Here is a 16,049-nt window from a genome sequence, read left to right as displayed (position 1 = left end):
TTTTGTGTGTCTTTGCAGTGGTTTTAATGTTGGTTGATCAGTGTATTTGTGATTTATGTTCACTGTGAAGAGCATCAACCTTTGAGCTTTTCCAGATTCATTCTTCTCCTTGTTGATGGCCGATAAACAGTGAATTTGACTCCCTGCTGGTTTTCATCTCTCTCTACCAGGATCCATCGGGACCCAGGACCAGGACCAGAACCAGGACCAGGACCAGAACCCAGTTGTGTGTCTATGAAGAGTGATGGCTCAGCGGGTCGATTGATTAACTTTAAAAGACGACAACCTTCTGTCGAAAAGAAGTAAGATGCTGATCTGTAGTTCATCCTCACAAAGACACAACATGAACACAAAGACACACAACCAGGGGTGGACTGGCCATCTGGCATACCGGGTATTGTCCTGGTGGGCCGGTGTCTTGTGGCTGGTCAACAGGTTTTCCCGGTCCTGTTATCAGTAAATTGTAACAGGATTTTAAATTTCACTGGTCGCTTCTATAATTCCGGCCGCTTTTTCAGTTTTTACGGTGGGTTTTTTTTTTTGTTGTTTTTTTTTAACAGTGTTGGTTATCAGGTCAGGAAACACACAGACCAATTATGTACGAGTTCAGACATCCCATGTGACGCTACTCAGCCAATGAAGTCCCTGCATTGTAGCTGCTAAGCAAGCTCTGCATTCAGAAAACAGCTGAGAGGCAAGGGACGGACGAGAGGAGGACATCGAGAGAAAAGCATCTCTGCACATGCTGATTTTGTTCGGCTAAACATACAGCTGTGAGACCGCTTTCTCAACTATCTAACTAAAACTAACGACCTTGACACCATTCAGGCCACGATTCAAAACACTGGCAGGATAAGCGACAGCTCAGTTCTCCCATTAAGCAGCAGGGATATTAGGGAAGGGATATAAGACAGAAAAAAATGTAATTGTTCAATTGTTGAAATTGTTTCAGATTTAGGTGTTGTTAAATATGTATAGAAGTTGGTTCAGGTTGTTCAGTCATTATTTTTTCAAGTTCTGCACTTTATTTTCAGATGTACAGTTAAAATTTATTTATTACAAAATGCTGTCAAAATGTTTTTGAAACGTACTGAATTTATTTGATTTGATAGTCAATTATTCATTACATGTAGACACTAATAAAACTACCACGTTACATCAACATATATCACACTAACTCAAGTTAGACATTATGATGTTCTGGACTTTTGCTTTAATACATTTTCTCTTACTGGACCTCTTTGAATTTTAGTTGAAGACCCCTGCTCTACTGGATTGCATTTTTTTTCCAACTTGTCAACAATTTTGCATAGGTCTCTAAGGATGTTTTGGAATTTTTGTTCTGAAAATCTGACCTTTCTGTCACTTTTTGTCCTTGCATTCAAAAATTAGTGCTTGATTAAGTCAACTGATGTTGTGAGCCGGTCTGGCCTTGAAATGCCAGGGCTGATGTTTTTGCCCCAGTCCACCCCTACATACAACAAACATGACATCTTGTTTATCGTCTGTTTGCAGTGGCTTTGTGTTGTGTGTAGTTGTTTTGTGTGTCTTTGCAGTGGTTTTAATGTTGGTTGATCAGTGTGTTTGTGATTTATGTTCACTGTGAGGAGCATCAACCTTTGAACTTTTCCAGATTCATTCTTCTCCTTGTTGATGGATGATAAACAATGAATTTGTCTCCCTGCTGGTTTTCCTCTCTCTCTACCAGGATCTATCAGGACCCAGGACCAGAACCAGGACCAGAACCAGGACCAGGACCAGGACCAGGACCAAGACCCAGTTGTGTGTCTATGAAGAGTGATAGATCAGCGGGTCGATTGATTAACTTTAAAAGACAACAACCGTCTGTCGAAAAGAAGTAAGATGCTGATCTGTAGTTCATCCTCACAAAGACACAACATGAACACAAAGACACACAACATGAACGTGATGAGGACACAACAAACATGACATCTTATTTATTGTCTCTTTTCAGTGGTGTTGTGTGTAGTTGTTTTGTGTGTCTTTGCAGTGGTTTTAATGTTGGTTGATCAGTGTATTTGTGATTTATGTTCACTGTGAAGAGCATCAACCTTTGAACTTTTCCAGATTCATTCTTCTCCTTGTTGATGGCCGATAAACAGTGAATTTGACTCCCTGCTGGTTTTCCTCTCTTTCTACCAGGATCTATCAGGACCCAGGACCAGAACCAGGACCAGAACCAGGACCAGAACCCAGCTGTGTGTCTATGAAGAGTGATGGATCAGCGGGTCGATTGATTAACTTTAAAAGACGACAACCTTCTGTCGAAAAGAAGTAAGATGCTGATCTGTAGTTCATCCTCACAAAGACACAACATGAACACAAAGACACACAACCAGGGGTGGACTGGCCATCTGGCATAGCGGGTATTGTCCTGGTGGGCCGGTGTCTTGTGGCTGGTCAACAGGTTTTCCCGGTCCTGTTATCAGTAAATTGTAACAGGATTTTAAATTTCACTGGTCGCTTCTATAATTCCGGCCGCTTTTTCAGTGTTTACGGTGGGTTTTTTTTTGTTTGTTTGTTTTTTAACAGTGTTGGTTACCAGAGTTTCATTCAGTAGCTGATTCTATGGTCTTTAATTCATCCCCAGTGTGGGGGAGTCAGTCCTGGATGATGCTGCTTCACATCAGCAGCTCTGATCTGATTAGTTTTGGGACAGTTTATCTGAGTTAGCATTGATCAACTTATTGATTAGTCCTCATTAGGACTGTATGATTTCTGGTAAATATCTAATTGAACTTTCTCTGACTGCTATTGTGATTAGATTTGTGATAATGTTTTGAAGTCAAACTTCAGTGTAATGTTCATTGTGTAATAAATTAAAAACATGATGAAGCTTCACCACATGAGACAGCATCAAACTGTGACTGTCACAGCAGGAGGACGGCAGCAGGAATGTGGAAAACCACTGACACACAGTTTACACTCTGAGACGTGTTGTGTAACTTGGATCCTAAAATGCAGCATTCATTATCTGCTAACGGCTTTATTTCAAAATGATTTTATTGTAAAATCGATTCATGGCTCAGCTGCAATTGTTGCTCTTACAAACTTTTCTCTTGTCAAAGTGAAACATGTTTGGAGTGGAGCTCACTCTGATTGGTTCTCTCTCTGTCAGAAAGACATGAAGACTGTAATGACGGCGCTAGTTTCCTGATGTTAGACTGCTGTAACTTACTGTTCCTGGTTATTGGTCAGTCCTCACTGTCTGGTCTGCAGCTGCTGCAGAATTCTGCTACTAAACTTTTAACTGGCACCAAAACAATGGAAAGCTTTAAACCTGTCCTCTGATGGCAACACTGATTATTATGTATGAAGCCATGCAAGGGTTGGCACCTGGTGACATTTCTGAACTTCTTTGCTCCTTCTCCACATCAAAGCCTCAAATGAGCTTTATCAGACCAACTGCTAATAACTGGTCCATGACTGAGGCTGCTCGGAGGTGGAACTTTTGCAGTCGGGTTAGAGTCCAAAGCTTTGGAACAGTCTTCCTCTTCTAATCTGATATTTTCAAGAAAAACCTCAAGATGTTCAAGTTTTCAATGGCTTCTGGCTGCTCTCAGTGGTGTTTAAACTTGATACAGTGCCTATCATAAGTATTCACCCCCTTTGATGTTTTACCCTTTTATTGCTTTCATAAATCAATCATGGTCAATAAAATTTAACTTTTTTTAAAAAATAATTTATTGGAAAAAAGTCTTTAATGTCAAAGTGACAACAGATTTCTATAAAGTAATTTTAATGAAAGAAAATTATATAAATAAAAATAGTTGTTTGCATAATTATTCACCCCCTTTTTAATTTAATGGTCTAATTCAATAGAGATTCATCAAATTGTTACCAATAGTCTCACAATTAGTGAAATGAAGATCACCTGAGTGGTGTGGGTGTGTTTCAAGTGATTGAGTTGTAAAACACCTGTCTGAAGGGTCCAGAGAGTGGTTGATCAGTATTCCTGGCTACCATTACACCATGAAGACAGAAGAACACTCTAAGCAACTCAGGGAAAGGGTTATTGAGAAGTACAATTCAGGGGATGGTTACAAAAACATTTCCAAGGCACTGAACATCCCCCGGAGTTCAGTGAAATCAATTATCAAGAAATGGAAGGAATATGGCACTTGTGTGAATCTGCCTAGATCAGGCCGCCCTCGTAAACCGAGTGACCTACAAGTAGGAGACTAGTGAGAGAAGCCACCAAGACCCCTACAACTACTCTGAAGGAGTTACAAGCTTCAGCTGCTGAGATGGGAGAGACTGTGCAGTTAGCAACTGCTGCCCGGGTTCTTTACCGGTCAAAGCTTTATGGGAGAGTGGCAATGAGAAAGCCACTGTTGAAGAAAAGTCAGATTAGATCTGGACTAGAGTTTGCCAAAAAGTACGTGGAAGACTCCATGGTCAAGTGGAAGAAGATTCTTTGGTCTAATGAGACCAAAATTGAGCGTTTTGGCCATCAGACAAGACGTCATGTTTCGCGGAAACCAAACACTGCACTTCACCAAAAACACACCATCCCCACTGTGAAGCATGGTGGTGGCAGCATCATGCTGTGGGGATGTTTCTCAGGAACTGGACCTGGAAGGCTTGTAAAGATAGAGGGCAGAATGAATGCTGCAAAATACACTGAAATCCTGGGGGACAATCTTTTTCAGTCTGCAAGAGAACTACGTCTTGGGAGAAGATTTATTTTCCAGCAAGACAATGATTCAAAACATACTGCAAAAGCTACACAGGAATGGTTAAAAAAGAACCTGGTAAATGTTCTGGAGTGGCCGAGTCAAAGCCCAGACCTCAATCCTATAGAGAATTTGTGGCTGGACTTGAAAAGGGCTGTTCATACCCGATACCCGCGCAACCTGACAGAGCTTGAGCAGTTTTGCAAAGAAGAATGAAGCAAAATTGCAGTGGGCAGATGTGCAAGACTGCTTGAGACCTATCCACACAGACTCACTGCTGTGATTGCAGCCAAAGGTGCATCTAATAAATACTGACTTGAAGGGGGTGAATAATTATGCAAACAATTATTTTCATTTATATAATTTCCTGTCATTAAAATTACTTTATAGATATCTGTTTTCACTTTGACATTAAAGAGTTTTTTCCAATAATTTCTTTTGTTAAAAAAGCTAAATTTTATTGACCATGATTGATTTATGAAAGCAATAAAAGGGTAAAACATCAAAGGGGGTGAATACTTATGATAGGCACTGTATTTCTTTAAGAAATTGATCTTCCTCATTGCTGTCCCCTTTTGTCTGTTGTAGTATTTTATAATTTGTAATTTAGTTTTACTCATTGATTTTACTAGTTCTATATTGTCTATACATGTGTATTGTAAATTATGTTCTTAAATTGTCTGTACAGCATTCTTTGCTGTCTATCAGTGAGCATGTGCAGCACTTTGGTCAACTCAAGTTGTTTTTAAACTGGCTTTATAAATACATTTGATTTGATGTCATTTGTCTGTGTGGACAGACGGACTGAGATCTAACTGTTGATGTTGATCCACAGAGTGGAGCAGCAGAACTCAGAGGTTCCCAGAGCTCAGTCTGTCCAGCAGCATCACCTGGACTCCATATTCATGGTGAGTTCATGGACAACAAGTTGTTCTCCATGTGTTGTGTTCAGGCGTCTCCATGCTGCTCTTTGTAGACCAGTGGACTGTCAGTGTGTCCAACATGGATCTGATGTTTGGCTCCATGATTTCACTCTGATGGACTCATTGACACATTTCTCTGTTCCAGCTGCTGGAGGACAACATGGTGACTTATGTGAAGAAGGAGCTGAAGAAGATGCAGAAGGTTATGAGTCCAGATTACCCAGAATGCTCAGAGAGTCAGAGGGAGGATGAGGAGGAGTTGGAGGGTGATGATGAAGATGAGAGGAGCAGCAGAGAGATGTTTGAGCAGATCACAGTGTTGTTCCTGAGGAGGATGAAGCAGGAGAAGCTGGCTGACTGTCTGCAGAGCAGTAAGAGGATTTGTGTAAAGACTGAAGCTGCTGATCAACAGAACATTTACTAAAGTCTCACAATATCTTCACACAATCAGTCTTTAGGAAGATGAACTGTTGGAATATTTACTGTCATTTATTCATTGATCTCATGTTGTTTTTTCATTCAGAACTTGCCGCTGCAGTGTGTAGACGTAAACTTAAACGTGGTCTGAAGAAGAAGTTCCAGAGAGTGTTTGAGGGCGTCGCTAAAGCAGGACGACCGACCCTCCTGAATGAGATCTACACAGAGCTGTACATCACAGAGGGAGGGACTGCAGAGGTCAATGATGAACATGAGATCAGACAGATTGAAGCAGCATCCAGGAAAGCAGACAGAGCAGAAACAAGCATCAGACCAGAAGACATCTTTAGAGGCTCACCTGGAAGAGATGGACCAATCAGAACAGTGATGACAATGGGAGTGGATGGCATCGGGAAAACAGTGTTAACACAGAAGTTGACTCTGGACTGGGCTGAAGACAAAAGCAACCAGGACATCCACTTCATGTTTCCATTGACTTTCAGAGAGCTGAATGTTCTGAAAGAGAGAAAGTTGAGCTTGATGGAACTTGTTCATCACTTCTTCAGTGAAACCAAAGCAGCAGGAATCTGCAGGTTTGAAGACTTCCAGGTTGTGTTGATCCTTGACGGTCTGGAGGAGTGTCGCCTTCCTCTGGACTTCCACAACAATGAGGTCCTGACTGATGTTACAGAGTCCACCTCAGTGGATGTGCTGCTGACAAACCTGATCAGGGGGAATCTGCTTCCCTCTGCTCGCCTCTGGATAACCACACGACCTGCAGCAGCCAATCAGATCCCTCCTGACTGTGTGGACATGGTGACAGAGATCAGAGGGTTCACCGACCCACAGAAGGAGGAGTACTTCAGGAAGAGATTCAGTGATGGGAAGCAGGCCAGCAGCATCATCTCCCATGTGAAGACATCACGAAGCCTCCACATCATGTGTCATATCCCAGTGTTCTGCTGGATCACTGCTACAGTTCTGGAGGAGCTGCTGAGAAGCAAAGATCGAGGAGATCTGCCCAGAACCCTGACTGAGATGTTCATCCACCACCTGGTGGTTCAGGCCAAAATCAAGAAGGTCAAGTATGATGGAGGAGCTGAGACAGATCCACACTGGAGTCCAGACAGCAGGAGGATGATTGAGTCTCTGGGAAAACTGGCTTTTGAACAGCTGCAGAAAGGAAACCTGATCTTCTATGAGTCCGACCTGACAGAGTGTGGCATCGATGTGGAAGCAGCCTCAAAGTACTCAGGAGTGTTCACACAGATCTTTAAAGAGGAGAGAGGACTGTACCAGGACAAGGTGTTCTGCTTTGTCCATGTGATCGTTCAGGAGTTTCTGGCTGCAGTCTACATGTTCCACTGCTACACCAAGAGGAAGGAGAAGGTTCTGGAGGACTTCCTGGGAAAAGACTGGAAAGATGAGAACAGAGACACTCTGGATGTGTTCCTGAAGAGAGTGATGGAGAAATCCCTGAGAAGTAAAAATGGTCACCTGGACCTGTTTGTTCGCTTCCTTCATGGCCTCTGTCTGGAGTCCAACCAGAGACTGTTAAGAGGTCTGCTGGGTCAGACAAAGAACCGTCCAGAAATGATCCAGAGAGTCATCAACAACCTGAAGGAGATGAACAGTTATGAAATGTCTCCAGACAGAAGCATCAACATCTTCCACTGTCTGATGGAGATGAAGGATCTCTCAGTCCATCAGGAGATCCAAGAGTTCCTGCAGTCAGAGGACAGATCAGAGAAGAAACTTTCTGAGATCCACTGCTCAGCTCTGGCCTACATGCTGCAGATGTCAGAGAAGGTTCTGGATGAATTGGACCTGAACAAGTACAGAACATCATGGGAGGGAAAACGGAGACTGATTCCAGCTGTGAGGAACTGCAGAAAGTTTCGGTGAGTCTAGATGTGATGAAGATAATCAGTCAGAGTAGATCAGTAGTTGAGTTCTTCAGATGTTCTCACTAGAACATTCTCATTCTTCTCAGTGTTCCACTAGTTTATTTCTAACTTTCCATGTCAGCTGTGTTTAGTCTCAGATGTTGAAACTCTGTGAAAATGTGGATTTTTCAGTTGGTTGTTTAAAGCTGTTAAATGAATGATGACAGTTTTTCTATTTCATTCTGATAATTGTTCCATCTGACAGTTTTTTCTTGTGAGTTTCTTCCTTTGGCTGATGGAGCAAACATGCAGATCTGCTGAAACACATGAAGAACTGTAGAGGTTCTTGTCCAGGTTTTATCTCAGCATCAGTTATTCTTACATGAGGAGCTTCTGGAAGCATCTTCTAGAACCAGACTTACAGCTTTTAAAGGATTTTTTTCCTCTTCTTTAGAGTTAAATATGAGATCTGAATCATTCCTGATGTCTGTGAGAATTGATTTAATGGAATTACTGCTGTTATTATTTTTGAGTTGGTTTTTCTTTAATTTATTTCAAGTAATTTGTGATGTTTTTCTTGAATTGTTTTGTTTTTATTCTTTCTGTAAGTGTTGTGTGAACATTCAGACAGAAAATGTTGTTCTGATCCAGATGTTCTCCTGATAACTTTGTGGATTCAGACGTGGGATCAGATCACACTGACAGACTGGACACTATGGAAGCCTGAATGGAAGTCCATCTTCTGTCCTCCATCTGCAGATTAAACACTGAGATTATAGAGATAATTATTCCAGATTGAAAGTGTGCAGGTGTGAGAGAGGCTGATGAGAATTCAGTTTGATGTCAAACATCAGAGAAGATCAGCTGAAGAACTAAATGTCCAACAGGACCAGTCCAGATGTTCTTCTATCAAATGCATGAAGGAAATATAAAGTGTCCTTTTTCATAATAACATGTTTTGCCATTTATGTGTCATAACAGACTTTATGACTGTGAACTCTCAGAGAGTCACTGTGAAGTCGTGGCCTCAGCTCTGAAGGCCAACCCCTCCCATCTGATAGAACTGGACCTGAGTGGAAACATCCTGCAGGATTCAGGAGTGAAGCATCTTTGTGATGGACTGCAAAGTCCAAACTGTAAACTGGAGACTCTCAGGTCAGTTCACTCTTGATGGTTTTTCAATATATTCAAATAAAATCCTTGACTGAAGTTTGGAGTTTGTTGTTGATAAATTTTGAGTATTTTCCTGAAAACATTTTGAAGATGTTTGAGATTGTTGAAGTGTGAATAAATGCCCTGATCAGCTGACTGCAGAGTTCCAGATGGAGGACAGAATCCACAGTCCTGCTGTGTGTCTGAATGTAAAGCTGATGTGAAAGTGATGTGAGGCTTCAGCAGTGTGACTTCCACACATCCAGTCAGTATGTTTGTGTTTCCACAGTGTTTGTGCTGAGCTGCAGTGGAGCCTCAGGAAGTCAAAGAGGAGTTTAGTTGTCAACAGTGTGGAAGTTGATTAGAGTGAGTCAGAAGCTGAAGCTTGATGTTAGTGTGAGCTGAGCTGATGAAGTGATTCCTTCCAGTGGAGTTGTGTTAGGAAGAGAGCAGTGGACAGTCAGTGTGAACAGCAGGAATCAGAATCCCTCTGTAATGTACAGATGACATGTGACTGTTGTTGGAGACACACTGGAAGATGTGAAGGAGACAAAGCTAGCAAGCTGATTTCCACAGAAGAAGAAGAAGAAGGAATAAATGAAAGAATGAAGAGATTTGATGTTGATCCTTTGATGAGAGAGTGGACTGAGGTCAGCAGATGTTACTGATGTGTGGACATGAATAGGTGGATGAATGTTGTGCTGACATGTGGATGATGTGTGTAGAAGGCTGACATGATGATGATCCACAATAAGAGAAGGACAAAGTCACTGTGCTGCTTTTAGAGAAAAGCTGATTGATGAGGACAAAGTAATGTTGATCTGCACATTCAGAACCTGAACACATCTGATGGATCAGCAATGATTTTATACACATCTTTTATTCTTTATTCAGAATGGAGAGCTGCTGGTTGTCAGAGATCAGCTGTGATTCTCTGATCTCAGCTCTGAAGTCCAACCCCTCCCATCTGGAACATCTGGACCTGAGTGAGAACAACCTGCAGGATTCATCAGTGAAACATCTGAGTGGTTTTGTGGAGAGTCCAGGCTGCATCCTGAAGACTCTGAGGTCAGACATCATGTTTTGTTTGTGTGCTGAGATGAATGTGATGTAAAGTTGTGGTGACTCTAAACTGCAGCCATCAGGCTGATGTTCTACTGATCCACATTGAGGATCTTCATAGGAACGTCTGTTTTCTTCTTCACTGCTTCTGTTGGACTGTTTGAAGCTGCATCCTGTTGGCTTCAGCTGCTTGGAGTTTCCATTTTGTAAACTTGGACCTTCTGAAGCTTCTTCAGCTCTGAACTCATGATGAAACTCTGAATGATTTCAGGAAGGAACTTTGTCTCCTCAACTCACATCTTTTATTCTTTCTTCAGATTGAGGCGCTGCAGGTTGTCAGAGATCAGCTGTGATTCTCTGGTCTCAGCTCTGAAGTCCAACCCCTCCCATCTGGAACATCTGGACCTGAGCTTCAACAACCTACAGGATTCAGGAGTGAAACATCTGAGTGTTTTTCTGAAGAGTCCAGACTGCATCCTGAAGACTCTGAGGTCAGTTCACTGTCTGTCTGTTACTGTTGTAGATCTAAAGTGTTTAATGACAACTGAAGCTCATTTCTGTTCAACAGAACTTCCATCCATGAAGCTGTAAATCTGCTCTGCTTCATATTTTCTGTTTTTTGTTCTCAATTCAGTTTGTTGTGTCAGAAGTTGTGTTTGTAGCAGAAAGTGTGTAAAATGTTGAGTGTTAGTTGTTAAAGCAAATGAATGTTTGTAATTTGAGCTGAAGAGTCACATCTGGATCCAGAAGATCCTCTGAACTCAGATCAGTCTGAAGAGACAAAGTTTAGTGAGTGAAGTCTAAATATTTGTTTGGTTGTGTTGAGTTTTATTTGACTGATCCTGATCCTGTTGATGATGCAGCATGTTACTGATGTATGGACATGAATAGGTGGATGAATGTTGTGCTGACATGTGGATGATGTGTGTAGAAGGCTGACATGATGATGATCCACAATAAGAGAAGGACAAAGTCACTGTGCTGCTTTTAGAGAAAAGCTGATTGATGAGGAGGACTGCTCAGTGGAGTAGTGGTTAGCACTTTTGCCTTGCAGCAATAAGATCCCTGCTTCGAATCCCGGGGTGGGCCTGGGATCTTTCTGCATGGAGTTTGCATGTTCTCCCTGTGCATGTGTGGGTTTTCTCCGGGTACTCCGGCTTCCTCCCACAGTCCAAAAATATGCTGAGGTTAATTGATTACTCTAAATTGCCTGTAGGTGTGAATGTGAGTGTGATTGTTTGTCTGTATATGTAGCCCTGTGACAGACTGATGACCTGTCCAGGGTGTCCCCTGCCTTTGCCCGAGTCAGCTGGGATAGGCTCCAGCACCCCCCACGACCCTTATGAGGATAAAGCAGTGTATAGAGGATGGATGGATGGATGATTGATGAGGACAAAGTAATGTTGATCTGCACATTCAGAACCTGAACACATCTGATGGATCATCAATGATTTTATACACATCTTTCATTCTTTATTCAGATTGATTCGCTGCAGGTTGTCAGAGATCAGCTGTGATTATCTGGTCTCAGCTCTGAAGTCCAACCCCTCCCATCTGGAACATCTGGACCTGAGTGAGAACAACCTGCAGGATTCATCAGTGAAACATCTGTTAGATCTTAAGGAGAGTCCAGACTGCAGCCTGAAGACTCTGAGGTCAGTAGAAGGTTCCATCAGTCTCTGCTGCTTCCAGCAGTTTTCTACTGAACACAGTCAGTATCAAAGCAAAGATCCAGTGTCTCCTGTAAACCTGCAGATTCTCAGTGAAGCTGTAAGTGAAGAGTTTGTGCAGTAATGAAGCTTGATGACCGTCAGCAGTTTGTTTCCACTGTGGACTGCAGTGAAATGTGCAGAGAAACACATTTGATGCTGATCAAACTCATTCATCTCCTCTGATCTTTCTTCTTCTCTCTGCAGATGGAAGTGGTGCTGATCAGGACGGTGTTTGTGCTGAGAGGATGAAGTGTCCTGATGATCCAGAGGTTGAAGCAGCAGCAGCAGCTGGTGTGTAGAGACTCTGACTGGACCATGTTACTGGGAGGTGGACTGGGAACCAGTATGAAGTGTGTTGTTCCTGTATAGTTTAGTGTTGCAGCTCCACACAGTGAATGATGGAGAAGTTCAGTTAATGTTGACTTGATCCGTTGGAGGTTGATGTCAGGTTGCAGAGTGTGCAGGAAGTTTCAGGATGTTTCCACTCTGACTGATATCTGCCCACTTGGAGCCTCAATTCCAGGTTTTCAGCCCTTGGTCTGTTTGTGGGAATGTTCCAGAGTTATCTTTTAGTTTTGTCCTCACATTAGCATGACGTCATGGTTGGTAATGATTCAATCTGACCTTTATTAACACATGATCGTGAAACACATCCTGACTCAGCTTGTAAATAACACTCAGGGCCTTCAGGTGTTTAATTAGGACTTTTCCAGCACATATTAGTTTTTGCTTGAGATGAAATGTCCTGAAAATTCCACAGCAGGTGTTTCTCCTGTTTGTAGCTTTAGTTGTGGGCAGTGAGTGTAGGTGAGTCCAAGCAGGGTTTTCATTTGGACTTTTATCTGCTCAACGTAGGAGAGTTCAGTTTGGTTCTAACTTGTAGTCAGAAATCTTCTTGTAGTTTCTCTTGATTTCTTTTCAGTAGCATCCGTCGCCCTCCGTTGCTCCTTTTTCTGTCACCTGTGTTGTTTGATTTGTGTTAACTCAACAACTTCCTTCAATAAATCAGTCATCTTATTTCAGCTGCGACCATCTGGTGTTTTATTTCTTCTTTCTCTTTTCCACACTGAGTCTGTTGACAACAAATCTAGAAGAGGATTCCTAGCGACTCTCCTGGAATTTGATGGAGTTGAAATGTGACTTTCACACAACATGTCATGTATGTTCCAGCGTTTAGTTTATTTTCCATCAGAGAGATCAGTGAGCTTCATTTGAAGGGGGAACCGGACGAGCCCTCAGTAAAGGTCTGAACCACGTGATCTGCTGACCTCTAACTCCACAACTGAGCAGGGGATCTTAGACTGATCTTCAGTGCCAAGTTTGATTTTCCTGACTTCAGCACTTGCAGAGATATCGGAACGGACATACACACATACATACATACTTACCCAGCCAGCCAGATACCGAAGCGAATGCAGTAGCCCCGCTGACATACACGTCAGGCGTGGTTGATTATGACGTTTTTGTCACATTTTGGACGACATACTAAACTATGACGTTTCTGTCACTTTTTTTATATTATTTTTTTGGCCTTTTCAGCTTTATTTGATAGGAGAGATAGAGGAGACAGAAAATGGGGAGAACATGCAGCAGAGGGCCACAAGCAGGAATTGAACCCGGGCTGCTGTGTTTGAGACCAGCCCCTCTACATGGTTCACCTGCGTAACCCTTTGAGCTGTACAGGCACCCACGTTTCCGTCACATTTTGGACGACATACTAAAGTAGACGAGCCCTCAGTAGATGGCAGAATCACGCCTATGCATGATACTCTTTATCAATTTTGATCATTCTACGTATATCCCTTCCTACTTGATCTGCTGACCTGTAACTCCACAATTGAGCAGGGGACCTTAGATACCGCACCAAATGCAGTAACCCCACGTGGTTAACAAAGAGACAAGAAGAGAAACAAAGATTGACAGTGAAACAAACGCAGAGTTGAAGCTCCTCCAAGTTCACACTCAGTGTCCAGAGTCCAAAACATTCCTTGTAGAAAAATCCCATCATCCCTTCAGATCTGTGGTTGACTGCTGTGATTGACCAGAGTGTCCACCAGGAGGCAGCAGAGGACAGTGTGTATCTCAGGTGAGTCAGCTGTTGCAACATCAACATCTGTAGAGCACAGATGTGAAAATGTCAGATGAGTCCAGTTGTGGGAGTTTGAACGTTTTTCCTAAATGAGAGCGGAGCTGCTGTTCATCTCCGTTTAGTTTTTACTCTGCAGGTGGAAGCTGAACCATCAGATGTGTCAGAAAACAGCAGTGAAGAAGCCGTTTGTCACATCAGGCAGCAGGTTGATGAATCTCTGCAGCTGCTCCACGTCTGACTCAACAAAGATTCAACAAGCTGCTGAGTTTGTGCACAGAATGAATCCTGATGTGGAAATGCCCAGAGTGAGTGAAAAAGCTGCACACAGGTGAGACAGGAGACGATGCAGGTGAGTCCAGGTGAAGGTTGATGTTGGATAAAAGCTGCTGTGAGTCTCCTCATGTCTCTATGCTCCACCTCATTACCAGACCAGTTCTTTTTCCTGGTTTAAGCAGCACTAAAAAAAACAGTCCGACTCATTTAATGCAGTTTTCTATTCATCAGTGACTGTAGCTGTGACTGAAATGTTACTAATTCATCAAAATAACTTCAGTCTTATCTTAAAGATCAGTGGAAAAGAGATCATTTCTTTATCTGATATATTTCATTTCATTTCATTTCATTTCATTTATTCTTTTCCATGGTAATGCGTAAAAAAAAAAACAACAACAAATGGATACAATTTATAAAGCACAAAATACACACATCCCATGTACAAGAACAGGAGTAGGATGAAGAATAAGTCTTTTTAACTCCTACCCCAGTCTTTTTTCCAAACTCAAACAGAAAACAACCACAACAAAAAACATCAGATGGCCACAATCAATCTACAGATCAATTACATCATTGTTATTGCTCCTTTGCGTAAATGTTAAATATTTTTTCTTTAAACTTGCATTTAAAGTGCAAAATGTTTGAACATTGCTTCACTTCTTTTTCCAAGGAATTCCATTTTTCCACACCCGCGACAGATACACACATTCCTTTAAGAGTCGTTCTTGCAGATTTATATTTAAAGTCAAGATTTCTTCTACTTTTTTCACTATTCAAAGTAAAAAGTGTTTGCAAACCACAAGGTAACAAGCCTTTTTTTGCTTTATGCATGACTATTAATGTTTGTAAAACAATTAAATCCTTCAATTTTAATAGTCCTGACTTCAGGAACAGTTTTGTTGTATGCTCTTTTGAAGCGACTTTATTAATTATTCTAAGAGCCCTCTTTTGTAAAATAACTAAGGGTAACAGATGAGTAGGATATGAATTACCCCAAACCTCCAAACAGTATACCAAATACGGTAAAATTAAAGAACAGTATAATATTCTCAATGCATTATAATTTAACAAATATTTAACTTTACTCATCACACCTATATTTCTACATATTTTCTTCTTTACATGTCCAATATGCGACTTCCATTTCAATTTTTCGTCGATGAATACTCCTAAAAACTTAAATTCAGACACTCTTTCTATACACTGTCCATTTAAATTCAAGTTTACAATTTCTGGACTTTTTTGATTTGAAAACAACATAAACTTTGTTTTGCTTAAATTTAATGATAATTTATTTTTATTAAACCATTTCCGAAGCAGGACCATTTCTGTCTCAATCGTTTTTATTAATGTTTTTAAATTATTTCCAGACACAAAAAAATTTGTGTCATCTGCAAAAAGGACAAAGCGCAACACTTTTGAAAATTCACAGAGGTCATTAATATATAAAATAAAAAGTTTGGGCCCTAATACTGAGCCTTGTGGAACTCCACACTGAATTGTTTCTAATTTGGATTGATAACCTGCAAACTCAACATATTGTTGTCTATTTTTTAAATAACTAGCGACCCAATCTAATGCAATCCCTCTAATTCCATATTTCTGTAGTTTGGATATCATTATTCCATGGTCAAGCGTATCAAAGGCTTTTTTAAGATCAATAAAAACTCCAATTGTATGATTCCTATTATCTAATTGTGTGGTAATGTCCTCAGTGATTTTCAGTAATGCCAAGGCTGTTGAGTGGCGACTTCGAAAGCCAAACTGATTTTCATGTAACAACAAATGTTTTTCAATAAAAGAATCAAGTTTTTTAACAAACAGCTTCTCCAATATTT

The 16,049-nt window shown here is 41.3% G+C and overlaps 1 protein-coding gene across 3 annotated transcripts in view; it reads left to right on the top strand.

The window, feature by feature from the left end:
* LOC127535872 (NACHT, LRR and PYD domains-containing protein 12-like) overlaps nt 1-12,850 on the top strand; it is a 64,827-nt gene extending 51,977 nt beyond the window's left edge. The window contains exons 6-14 of one of the 3 annotated variants that reach the window (XM_051954796.1): nt 1,709-1,858; nt 5,533-5,605; nt 5,766-5,991; nt 6,144-7,938; nt 8,905-9,078; nt 9,970-10,143; nt 10,455-10,628; nt 11,619-11,792; nt 12,054-12,850. In XM_051954796.1, the coding sequence (XP_051810756.1) occupies nt 1,709-1,858; nt 5,533-5,605; nt 5,766-5,991; nt 6,144-7,938; nt 8,905-9,078; nt 9,970-10,143; nt 10,455-10,628; nt 11,619-11,792; nt 12,054-12,069 (2,956 nt within the window). In that variant the 3' untranslated portion in view covers nt 12,070-12,850. The remainder of the gene's footprint in view (nt 1-1,708; nt 1,859-5,532; nt 5,606-5,765; nt 5,992-6,143; nt 7,939-8,904; nt 9,079-9,969; nt 10,144-10,454; nt 10,629-11,618; nt 11,793-12,053) is intronic. The other 2 variants (XM_051954794.1, XM_051954793.1) reach the window with 2 other exon arrangements.
* Nucleotides 12,851-16,049: the final 3,199 nt, after the last annotated feature.

This window comes from Acanthochromis polyacanthus, chromosome 10 (genome assembly GCF_021347895.1).
Source record: "Acanthochromis polyacanthus isolate Apoly-LR-REF ecotype Palm Island chromosome 10, KAUST_Apoly_ChrSc, whole genome shotgun sequence".
Taxonomy (NCBI): Eukaryota; Metazoa; Chordata; class Actinopteri; family Pomacentridae; genus Acanthochromis; species Acanthochromis polyacanthus.
Note: the sequence above shows the minus strand (reverse complement) of the source record. Positions and strands in the feature narration are given on the sequence as shown.